The sequence below is a fragment of the Oppia nitens genome, unplaced genomic scaffold (assembly GCF_028296485.1).
Source record: "Oppia nitens isolate AA-2021 unplaced genomic scaffold, nextdenovo-longstitch-racon4-pilon3 scaffold5_pilon_pilon_pilon, whole genome shotgun sequence".
Taxonomy (NCBI): domain Eukaryota; kingdom Metazoa; phylum Arthropoda; class Arachnida; order Sarcoptiformes; family Oppiidae; genus Oppia; species Oppia nitens.
Window position 1 is genome coordinate 7,764,270 of NW_026533243.1, and position 12,551 is coordinate 7,776,820.

The 12,551-nt window shown below is 32.9% G+C and overlaps 4 protein-coding genes and 1 pseudogene across 4 annotated transcripts; 3 read left to right on the plus strand and 2 right to left on the minus strand.

Annotated features, from left to right (window-relative positions):
* Positions 1-1,051: 1,051 nt before the first annotated feature.
* LOC128961960 (uncharacterized) lies at positions 1,052-4,859 on the minus strand. The gene is made up of 2 exons (XM_054308304.1): positions 4,641-4,859; positions 1,052-4,521 (listed from the first exon to the last, which is right to left on the minus strand). Exons 1-2 carry the CDS (start codon positions 4,642-4,644, stop codon positions 1,169-1,171), a joined length of 3,357 nt encoding a protein of 1,118 aa, XP_054164279.1. The 5' UTR covers positions 4,645-4,859; the 3' UTR covers positions 1,052-1,168.
* A 353-nt stretch (positions 4,860-5,212) lies between these two features.
* Positions 5,213-7,817, plus strand: LOC128961459 (vacuolar protein sorting-associated protein VTA1 homolog). The gene is made up of 4 exons (XM_054307699.1): positions 5,213-5,414; positions 6,554-6,821; positions 6,906-7,033; positions 7,101-7,817. The coding sequence occupies exons 2-4, from the start codon at positions 6,624-6,626 to the stop codon at positions 7,624-7,626; spliced, it is 852 nt and encodes a 283-aa protein (XP_054163674.1). The 5' UTR covers positions 5,213-5,414; positions 6,554-6,623; the 3' UTR covers positions 7,627-7,817.
* On the plus strand, positions 5,408-6,316 carry LOC128961460 (uncharacterized; annotated as a pseudogene).
* On the minus strand, positions 7,719-9,056 carry LOC128961458 (osteopetrosis-associated transmembrane protein 1-like). The gene is made up of 4 exons (XM_054307698.1): positions 8,493-9,056; positions 8,175-8,389; positions 7,946-8,111; positions 7,719-7,823 (listed from the first exon to the last, which is right to left on the minus strand). The coding sequence occupies exons 1-4, from the start codon at positions 9,013-9,015 to the stop codon at positions 7,756-7,758; spliced, it is 972 nt and encodes a 323-aa protein (XP_054163673.1). The 5' UTR covers positions 9,016-9,056; the 3' UTR covers positions 7,719-7,755.
* Positions 9,057-9,712: 656 nt separating this feature from the next.
* On the plus strand, positions 9,713-12,114 carry LOC128960941 (8-oxo-dGDP phosphatase NUDT18-like). Its single transcript, XM_054307113.1, has 5 exons — positions 9,713-10,137; positions 10,252-10,591; positions 10,697-11,237; positions 11,308-11,413; positions 11,477-12,114. The coding sequence occupies exons 2-5, from the start codon at positions 10,474-10,476 to the stop codon at positions 11,717-11,719; spliced, it is 1,008 nt and encodes a 335-aa protein (XP_054163088.1). The 5' UTR covers positions 9,713-10,137; positions 10,252-10,473; the 3' UTR covers positions 11,720-12,114.
* The last annotated feature ends 437 nt before the right edge of the window (positions 12,115-12,551 follow it).

A 12,551-nucleotide genomic window follows, 5' to 3' on the forward strand; every position in this document is an offset into this window, starting at 1 on the left:
TTTTTTTCTTATTTTTGTTTCTTTCATACCATTTACTGTACGGTCTTTTGATTATATATGCAATTATCTACCGGTATATACTATATAGCTGTAGCTATTTATGAGAAGCCTTTTTTGACATCAAATGGTATTTCCTCTCTCTCTCAATAATAATCAATCATATGATGGCCTATCTATTTGTTTGTGATTTTACATATTTGTTGAATTGAATTAATGCCAAATCAACATCAAAATGATAAATACCAAAACAAAACGATAGTTTTAATAAAAATCAATGTTTGAATTATGATTAACAAGTTTTTCCAAAAAATATTTATATACAATACATATAAGTGTTATCTCCCTCTCAGTTGTTATAACTGTATATCAAAAACAAAATCACTTGTCATATAATTTTATTACAAACAAACAAAATAAATGCTAATAATAAACAAAAATTTATTTTAATTTACAATTATAATTTATTATAACAAGTATTATTATTATTATTTCTAAATTTATACATGCGTTGATTTGACATTTATAAATACTTAATTATATATATATATATATAAATTGTATTTATACTGTGTGTGTATATATATACTGTATATTTTTACATAACAAAAGTTTTGACAATGAAAAAATGATTTTTAAAAAAACAATTGAAAATATATAAATTTATTGATAACAAGTCCAAAAAATGAGAGTAATATATATATATTTATGTTATAATAACATTATTATAATACAAAAAAAAATAATAAATGAATACATTGTATAGAATTGAATAACTATAGTGTGTTGTATTTATTGTTATCTTATCATTGAATCAATTGTCAAAATATACAGTAATATTACTTTTTGTCAATAAAAATACTGCTCTTCAAAATTATAAACACATGATAAATAAATGATAGATTTTAATATATAGAAAACATTTTAGACAAAAAAAATAATAATAATATTTTCATAGCAATTATTAMATTATATATCAAATTATCATCATGTATTACATACACAAAAATCATGTATTAATATCAACTGTTAAATATGTGTGAAATTTTAATTAACAAATCATAACATAATAAGTGTATTCAAAACTAATAGACAWATTGGGGGAAAATATTGTATTAATTATTAGAAACAATCAGAAATTTTTCATTCATTTATAAATAAAACAGTGTTTTCAAAGCAGCAAATTATTGAAAGTAAAGGAAAGTATTCGCGCCTTATCTACGACCGGACCGCTTGCCGATGACATCACTAAATCAAGCATTTGAGTGATTTTAGGGATCAAACTTGACATATATTTCATAACAAATGTCTCYTCCAGATCTAGATTTGGTAGTATTTGTTCAATAAATCCAATCTTCCAGTTCATATTGTCTTTATAAATCGGACCGTTTTTTATAATAAGTTGTTGTAACAGTGATACGAGAACCGTCTGATCCTTTTTGATGGTATTGATCAGTACTGATGGTCTATCGCGAAAACTTTCGCATATATTGACCACTAGATCGGGATTTTCTAGATTTAACGCTTTTGTGAGCGCCTCCTCATAATTACCGGCACCAATCTTGAGGATTATCTCGTTGTATAACCGTTTTTTCTGAGCAGCCTTTTGTTGCTCATACACCGGGTCGGCGGCAGGTGTTTGCCGATTAATCGATGTGTTTACTGTGTTCTTCGGTGTTGAATATGGCAATGGTGTCGATGGCACTGAATGTGTGGCCGAATTGAACAACTGTTGCGGCGTTGTTCGCATACCTGAAGCTGGTGTCATAGGAACGAGAGGTGTTTGATTTGAAGGTAATGCGGGAGTGTTTGATAAAGTAGGAGTGCCGGTCATCATCACTGGTGTTGCACCGACAGGTGCTGCCAACGAACGGAACTGATTAGCTGACACTTTCTCCATCGATTGGATGACCTTTGTTTGCATTGTCTGTATATTTTTGTCAAACTCTTTGGTAGTATTCTTGAGTTCTTTGTTTACGTGATCCATAAGCTCGTGAAAGCCTTTYTGGACGATGACATTCATTTCATGCATAACTTTATTGACCAGTTTTTCGACAATTTTGTTAAACTCTTCGTTACGTATTTTACAGGCAGTCTTCAACTCTTTCTTCATTTCTCGAATATCGGTCTCTATTTTACTGGTCTGTACTTTCGAGTTATTAAGAATCTGATCGTTACTAGCATTCAGTTTAGCGCTCATCTTATAGTCTAATCGTTCAATCACTTGTACGATACGGTTCTCCGAGTCTTGAATCTCTTTGAAGACATCAGCTTTTACTTTCTYTAACTGTTCCTCTCGGGCCAAACCGTTGAGAAAATCTTTAGGTATGACAGGTTGTATAGTATATGGATCAAGTGTTGGTTGATACCTGGCCATCATTTGATCGTTATTTTGATTTACATGAAATGGATCTAAATTAGCATTCATGTGAAGCAATGATTTCAGTGCATCGGTATTACTAATGGTAGCATTCAATGCATTATTCATTGTCAGCGTTGGATTAAGAATATGTTCCACTTCTTTACTTGTGGGCGACTCTGGTCTCGCCATTAGTGCCGTCGGGAAAGATTGAGTGGAAAAGGTTGGCTGCGGCGGTATTGGCAACAAATTGAGAGACGGTATTGTGTCTGTAATGACATTTGGTGTGACAGGTATTGCTATTGATGAAGTAACTACCATTATCTGTGTTTCGAGTACATTACTACCGATTTGGTCAGCAATTGGTTCGGCAGGTAAAGCGTCGAAAGCATTGTAACCATTAAGCATCGGCACATCACCGATTAGATCTAAATTCTTATTGAAAACAGTTGAAGAGTTATTTAGAGCCGAAGCCTCGACTTGCATTATCACTGGACACGTTTCTTCGGCAACAATCAGTGTCGGGTCAATACAACACATTTCTAATGATTTATTATTTATCCAAAATATTAATAGATTGCCAAGAATTGACTTCTTCACAGCAAACGAACGCAACGGTGTGTTATATATCTGAAATCGGGTTACTTTGGAGATGTATGGAAACGAATTATCAAATGGTTCTCTATTAGTATTATTTATGATATCGTAATCTTCGTAATTCTCTTCCTTGTCGTACGGAAAATGGATGTGCAATAGGAAGGCGTCGTGACCTCTGATAGCCAGCACATAATGAGCTGTTAAATCCATTCTATATGTAAACTCTTCAAAAACAGTTGACTCGATATCATATTCAGCCGTCAGTTTAAGTGTCTGCATTAGATGCCAGTCCTTAAGATTGATGATAGCTATGTGACCACAACGAGTACCTATAAGACCGTATCCCCAAAATATAGGGTCCTGTTGACAGAGAAGATAATCAAAGTCATCCAAAAAGAAAAAGGCACTCATTTGGTCATCTCTTTCGTAATATTTATATTCTTTACAAATATTCCATTCCTTTAGAAATCCTTTCTGTGCGGAACTCGACTTCTGGTTTAGTGTTACCGAATAAAAACGAATTTTATTGTCTAAACCTGTCGTACAAATAGCAGTCACTTCTTGTGCAATAGATGTAGATGTTATGGGACCTTCGTGTGCGCGCTCTATGAGCTGATAACCAGTGTTAGAGGCCCGCAGTTTTGACATTTCGACAACAATTGTCTCCTTATATAGCGTCTGCAGTAAATCAATGGCAAACAACTCGAGTCGATCGTCACACGTAAGCGCCAAAGTGAGTCCAGGATCGCCCTCGACTTCCACGTCTTCATCTTCGCTAGGAATGTATGGACACCACGACAGTCGTACAAAGTCATGAGTGTTGCCGTCGTTAACAATTTCAAGCACTTGATTGGCTGTTAGTTCACTGTTATCTTCTTTGATACTATAGATATAAAGATTGCCGCCTTTGTCGGCCACCGCCAACTTACTGACGTCCAGACTGTTAGATGAGACCGAATTGATGGCAAATGAGAGATCAGCGATGGGATGATGGAAAACGCCTTTTACGAGTAGCCTCTGTCGCGACTCGTAGTTCATTATGCGAATCATTTGAGTGTTGGCCGAGTCATTGATGGCCACATTCGACTGTTTTGTCTTCATATTCGTTTGTCTGTTCACTTTGTGTATCACATAAGCGATAAACGGTTTACGATTGCTTACAGCAATCCAATTGACATTTGCACTGTAATCCCAATTAAAATCAACTAAACGTTCAATTTTAGTAAAGTCAGAGTTTGTCGACTCGTGTCCTTCTTCGGCCACTTTAAGGGCTAACACATCAAACAAATTCTTGATGGATGAAGTGTTCACTTTGATTGTGCAGTTATTGGGCAGTGGATGTCTGACAGCGTGTGAGGTCACTAACTGATTGCCATTATTTACTTTATCGGCATTCAAGTCATTGACAAAGGAGTTAAGCAAACTGTTCACTTGCGGACAAACGGCACCTCCGATCGCACCGACAGTACCCGAGCCGGCATTCGTAGTCATTGCTGCAAATGATGACAATTGAAGTAATTCCTTGAGTTGATTGGTCGCTGAAGTCATACCGTCATTGACCGGATTCACTGCAATATTAAAATGCAAACATTGTATCAGTTTATTGTCGGTCAAAAAATGACCGCCGATTACATACAAATCACGTGTTGCGGTCAAACAATGTCTTTTTAAAAGTCAAATCACTTACCCATACAATCACCGATTAATTGACCACTTGATCGCCGATAAAGTAATGTTCAAACAAATTGATCGATAATTTAAATAAAATATAAAAAACAGTAATTGTTTTGTAAATCTCTTAAATAACTACTAATTTGAGAGTCAATTGATTTGTGAAAATTGRTTGAAATTATTCAATGGTTTTATTAATACATTAATACATAGCAATCAAAAAGCACACGATTGACAATATAATATAGTATACACAAAATATGTTACTTTACACACATTAGTAAACCCCAGTAGAAATCAATRCATTTTTAAGTATAAAATTTTAATCAATTTAATGATCGGTTACTACCATTAAGTTTCCCCTAAATAACGTTATATGTGTTTTGCATATTTTAGTCAATGAGTCACTTTSAATGTTTGTATCCATAAAATATGTGTTAAAAGGGAATGTAATGATAATTKTWATCAAAATATTTCTATGTATTATAAAGTACTAAATACAGTAAATATTTAAAATATTAAGTGTAACTAAAAATGTTGACATAATTTATGTAACAGTAATATAATTTAGTGTTAATTATTACTGTAATACTTATAGAGGGGAGAGGTTTGCGTACAAAACGTTTTGTTTTTATTATTAAAGTAATAGTTTTGATGTAAACAACAGTTTTAATTGATTTGAATGAATGACTCATTGATTGTATCGATTCATACGTCATATTAATAGCCCATTCACTGACCACACGGTTCGGACCCGCGATTAGTTGTAAAAGACCCGCAAAACCAAAAGGTGAGACCCATTGGGTGCCCCCGTCGGCGATGTTGCCATTTGTCTAAACTATAGTTTATAGCCGTTATTATTATTATCGCTGCCTTTTCCCGACTGTGGCGACCAGTAGTTCTTCTTCTATGATATTATGTAACCATTGTTTGAGTGGCCAGTGATGATGGCATCGGTAAGAATACGACGAAAAGTGCGGTTTGTTTTGATGACAGCAGTAATTGTGTTAGTGTTGTACGCAATCATACATTCKTTGGTCGCATTGTTGTCCAGCGGAACATCGCAGACCAATGAGCCGACCATTTGCGAGATAACTCCCGAACAGCGGATCAAAATGGATGACACATTGCAAACGGTGGTCAAGAATATCTTAAACACATTAGACATGACTTACTTTTTATGTTACGATTCGCTTTGGGGGCACTCGGACCCAAAGGACCGTTGAAATGGCACCAAAGCGTTGATATCTGTTTGCTCAACGAAGAAGTTGTCCGCTTTGAWGAAGCGTTTCTCATACGAGCCTTCAAACGAAACGGTCTAATATTGACCTATCAGTCATCCGACGGCGTATACCGAGTGGCTACCAATGACAACACAATGGCCACAATAGTCAGACTCTATTTGTTTGAACAGTTGAATGGCAACTATCGACGGGTCGGTTGGAAGAATCGATTAGTACCGCCGGACAACTGCGATCTCATACACTGTTTTCCGACCCGTTTGATTGCTAAGCCTTTGCCAACCGAACAGTTTATGTCGCTTAAGCTACCGGTTCCAAAGGAAGGCATCGAAATACAAAAATATTTGTTTCCCGAGAGCTGGTGGTTGGACTCACAGCCCGAAGAATGCAAATAATTTTCATTTTTTAGCCAAAATAATAGATAGAATTAAATAATTATAATATTATATTAATAATATATATATATATTGAGTTGTCGCCAATATTTTAATTATTGAGATAATAATCAAACATTTTGTTAATATTATGTAATAAAAATCTAAACTAAATAATTATTTTTTAGATAATTAGRATATTAATTGATAACATATAATGTATTCAAATCTAATCATTTTAAATAGTCATATATATATAAAATTGTTTATAAAACACATTTGTAATGTTTTTTTTCTTATTATTTTTTCTTTAGTGATTTAATTGAAATAGTTTTCAAAACAAAAAAATTCATTGATTTGTTAATCAAATAAACGGTACAAACCATGAGTACCTTTCCTGAAGTACCGGCGAGTCTTAAAGTGTTGAATACATTTATGAGGATTGCATTGGATTTAGAGAAATTGGATCCAACAGTGGGTTATTGGATCCGCTTTTATTGTGTACAACAGGGCCTTAAAATCGATAGCAAATCTAAAGAAGCGATCGCTTTCCTTACGAATATTATGAATTGGCTCGAAAAGGCATGTATTGGTCATCATTGGGATACCATATCACTTGAACTGGAGACTTGTCTTAATTGAATTTAATGTGTTGTTACCTATTAGGAGAAAAAGGCTAGACATGAGAACGAGGCCATCACTAATGAGATGGTAGGTCAGGCACACGTCGAGAACTATGCCCTCAAGTTGTTTAACAAAGCGGATAACGACGATCGCGAAGGACGCGCTAATAAGTATGTCACCYATAGATGTTGTCGTTGTTGTTGTTAATTACAAGAACTTTTGAAAATATCTTTGCAGAAATACTTCGCGTCAGTTTCTCATATCATCCCAACTGTTTGAAGTATTGTCTGTTTTCGGTGAAATACCGGACGATATCCAGAAGAGRCTGAAATATGCGAAATGGAAAGCAATTTATATCAGTCGATGCCTGAAGAATGGTGAAGTACCAGTTCCGGGACCTGTGGCCGGCACTGATGCCGAAGAATTTGATTTCGATTTACCAAATATTCCCTCCGCCAGTAATAATCATAATACCAATTATATGCCATCAAATGAAYCGGAATATCCAGAGATTAGTCAACCACAAGCACCTGTTCCTACACAACGGTTCCAACACACTTTTCCAACAGAACCGTCAAGTGAGGTGTCAGAGTCAACACTTACGGCAATTAATGGCATGAATTTGCAATCGGAAGACTTGGTTAAAGCACAAAAGTATTGTAAATTTGCAGGAAGTGCTCTTCAATATGAGGACATACCGACAGCCATAACAAATCTGCAAAAAGCATTGTCTTTGCTAACGACTGGCAAAGAATTGGCATAAATTTGTTTTAAATATCTTATTATTTTYACTTAAAAATTAAATATTACAGTAATATAATATATTTTCAAAATTTAATGATAATTACGGTAATAACAAATCACAGAAAATCAGTTATACATTTAAGAGTAACTATTGATTTTGGACCAGACGTTCACTTTCTGATGTACTTCTCAGATGATATGTCGATAATCTCTTAGCTATTGTTTATAAAAAAACAATATTGTAATAAAAATTAATTGTCAATCGATTTATTTTAAAGTATTATATATTTTTTGTTAAATTAAAAATTTATTTTATCATAAATTTAATTATCACTTACGTAACATAATTGTCTTTTTGGTTCCGCCACAAAACAGTCTTCCCGTTACATAGAGAACCATTGGTAATGCAAATACTGCTAAAACAATGACCAATAGATTACTATTGAATCGTACATTTGATGGACAATTAAGAATATCACTCCATTGTTTGCGAACATCTTTCATCTGAAAAAAGATGATAACATCTAAAGTGATAAACAGGTCTCTCATAAACTTATTGTTGTTTACCGTATCGATGATATCGTTGCAGATATGGTTTGAGTAGTTATCAGACAATTTTTCGTAGTAATCGTTGACCAAAATAAACGATTGTTTGCAATCATTGCACGAATTATTATGCGTTGAATTAACACAAGACATGTAGTCTGTCGTTAAACACAAGTAATACAGTGTGTCGTTATTGACCACAAAATGGTTGGACGAGTTTTTTCCCGCAAAACAACCTTTTAATTTATATATTGAATAAGTTTAATAAATTTWAAAAATATATTTTTTTATATATAGTTTTTCACATAATTAAAAATAATAAATTTTAGGATCAATTACTATCACAATTGCCATCCTTCCACTTTGCCATCGCGTTGTGATACATATTGTCAATCAGATTTAATTTGTCACTACCGATGACTGTTTGGGAACAGTTACTGATCGACGTATTGGTCAAGTCTTTGTAGCCGTTGTACAGATCGGTAAACTGTTGTTCACAACCCAAGCATATGGTGTTTGGGTTTTCATTAATCAGTAGACACTCAACAAATTGGGATAAAAGTAGACTAAAATAAAACACAACATATTGGCACTGACGAGTGGGCGCCTCCTCTGCCGATGGATCAGCTCTTAAAAAGTGTCTCAATTGGCGCTCACTTTCAGCTAAACTGTTGTCCGCAAACTTTTGACGCAAATCTTCGTCAAAAGTTTGGTTCGGTTTTAGATTCAATTGTGATAACCATTTAAGATAATTGTTGAGATCAACAGTCAACGACTGTTCACTGTTGATGGCATTTACGCCGTGTCTTAARCAATATATCCAAATGTATAGAAAAATATAGTAATTTGAATAATTAAACATATTATCGGTTAAGTTATGTTATGTTACAATTACCCGATAGTTAAATAATATTAATAATGATATCATCGATAGGTTTTTATCATTTTTTTTCAAACAAATCATTTAATCAAATTATGTGCTTTTAATCTCATAGTAACAGGTGATTGATATCATTGTCCGATAAAATAATAATAATAATAATAAATTACACAATTATTGTATTGAATAATAGCTATTATTACCCCCCAAAAAAAATCATGTGATTAAATGATTTGCAACAAAACTTTTTTCGAGAGACAAAAACACTAAAATAGTTTTATATATAGATTTTTGGATGTTTTTAATGTTTATTAATTAAATGGAAAATGTTATGGAAATACAGTAATAATTATTGCAATAATAAAGTGGAAATTATTTATAAGTTATATATATATWTCAAGTCATATGATGTGTTTGTTTTCTATGTATTATCAAATTGGTTCATGGTCACTTTTTTAATAATAATTATGCTCTTATCATACATACAAATAAAAAATCATACATAAGCTTAGTATTATACACACAATATTATTTGTACATTATATGTACTGTATATATACACTGTATTAATAGGAAATGTTATAAATAAATGGTTAATAATAATAATAAATAAAAACGCATTATATGTTTACATTACAAACACTTGTAATATAAATACAGTTTACGTAATGTTAAGACATATGAGTGACGCAATCGCTACTGGATTTCAGTCATGAAAAAAATGTGATAACAATTGGATGTGTTRTGTGTTKGGYTCATGTATTCAGTGGACACCGGCTTATGGATCAAACAAAACTGACACACGTGTGTGTGTTATTCATTATATGTATTTATTAGTACTAATTATGATATGTCCGACCCATTTGACTAATGGGTTAGAGTTTGTGTATGTAATGTAATGTACAGCACATGTATTGTCAACTTTTACTGTAGAGTTGACTATTGAATGACTATTAAGGGAAAGGCTTATCACTTACACAGTGTAAGCCCACAGTTAACTCCTATATATGTTATGCAATGTATTACTGAATGTATATAAATGAGTGAATGTAATGCAATATACAGTATATGAGACAATCGATCACTGGATGTATGGCATTGAATGTATGGGAAAACCGGTCCAAACATTAGTATTATATACAGTCTATAGTCTATAGACTACTGTGTAATACATATCAAATGGTATCAAATATTTGACTCTCATTTTCATTAACTTAGACTTCAATGTCTTCAATGTTTTAAAGTCATTATTATTARAGAAAAAAAACAATACAAATATTGCAATTATCGCCACATTTGATGACAGCTTAAGCACATTCATCACTGAATTATTCAATAACTCATTGATTGTCTGCTTATTATCCAACAGTAAGTGACATCACATCACATCCCATCGGATCCATTTAGAGTTTGTGAAGACATTCCGATATATGTGAAGACATGGACTCAATTGAGACACAAATAAAACGACTGTTGAAGAGTCAGACCGTCGACGACGACGAAACAGACAATGAAATTATTTGCGACTATTCGTTGACACATCAACTCAAAGAATTAGGTATTGTTTTGTCTTTYAATTACAAGACATGGATTTTGAAGACAACCTTTTGGTTTTTATTGATATTAACAATGAAACTAATTGTAATTTTTTKATGTGAATTAGCGGCCAAAGGAGTGGAGACATCAATGACTGGTGAAGTGACGCCAGTCATCGGCGAAACGGTAACTTATATAGCGGCTGCTGTAGTGGTCAACGAACACAATGAAGTACTTATGATGCAAGAGGCCAAAAGCAAATGTGCCGGTCAGTGGTATTTGCCCGCCGGTAGAGTTGAACCGAATGAACAGATTGCCGAAGCAGTCAAACGAGAGGTGGCCGAAGAGACTGGACTTGATTTTGAACCGACAACACTGTTGATGGTTGAGTGTACTTCAGGAATTTGGTTTAGGTTTACATTTACCGGTCGTGTTGTCGGCGGTCAGCTCAAGAGTGTAGCCCAAGCGGACAAAGAGTCACTTCAGGCTCAGTGGGTATCCGATATCGGATCACTGAGCCTTCGGTCTAATGATTGTTTGCGTTTGATTGAAATCGGCAAACAATATAAGCAGAATCGGGATGTGTGGCACAGATCACAATTAGTTTGCATCCGATCGCATAATCAGATGCTTATGAGAGTTGTTTGTGCCATCAGAAGGAAAGAAAAGTATAAAWGAWTTTTTAAACAATTGTTTTTTCTCTTATCATAAAATTTATATTTATATTTGTATTGTTAGTAATCGACTTCATATATTGGTCTCYGAGAAGACATCACCACATATACCGGTGTGCGAAATAAGTCCACAACGTAGTGTTCACGCGGCTCTCAAACGATTTATGCAGGTATGTCACCACTGATGATGGTATCTAAAAGAGTTTTTAATAACTGATTAATTTATTTTGTAGAATATATTCAAAGACAATCAACCGGAGCACAAACCGGTGGGCGTATTGACTGTCGAACACAATGGAATTCCCGAACGACAACACGATGGCCTGTGTTTGACTATATTAGTCATATTTCGGGTACCTCTGGAAGAGGCCGTCCCGACCAACGATTACACTTGGCTACAGGTGGAGCCCGAACTCGAGGGTCTGATTATTAGCCGAACYGCCAAATATAAGACAGTGAATCTATTCAATAAATAACTCATTTTYGGACTCAGATTGTATTAGTATTTAAACCACAATTTGATACAAAATTTTGTCTCTTTTGTGTATTATGAACACACATTTCCATTACTTAATCTATTTATTGATAACTATTTATAAGATTTAATCGATAATTTAACAAATGTTTTGTTTTTCATAATTTTTGACACAATTTATATTAGTGTATAAGTTAATTAATTTTTATAACTTATTTATATTAAAACTTTAAGCACAATTTGGTTACACATATTTTTGTGAATAGGTTCCAGTTTAGTATTTATTAATAAGATTTCTGTGTTAATTTGTTGTAAATTTTGTAGGATATTTGACTATCTATGGATAATTACTTATATATCTATTATAACTATTAAATTRCATAGTTTTTTGTATTACCGGTAACAAATATAATTTGTTAATAATAAATTATATTAATAAATGATGTGTTTAAAAATAATTTTCAACATTAATTACTGTAATAYAATTAACATAAAAGTAAAARTTATTGCARTAMGGTAAGTGTTTTTGTTTTATTTTGATAAATTAATTTTTAGATAAAATAACTGTATTATAATTTGTTAAATAATAAATTATTACAATTAGTGGCATTTATAAAATCTATAGTTTATATATAAATTTATTTTAATTATCTGTACTCATAAATTACAGTACATTGTGTTGATTAACAGTATAATAAATTTGGCARAATAAATGTAATATTACAATAATTAATTGAATTTTTTGGTTGGTTTAAAAAAATATGATTACCGGTACAWAAATTAATATATTATTGTATATACGTTATAATTACAAAAGTTTGGTTGATTYTTGT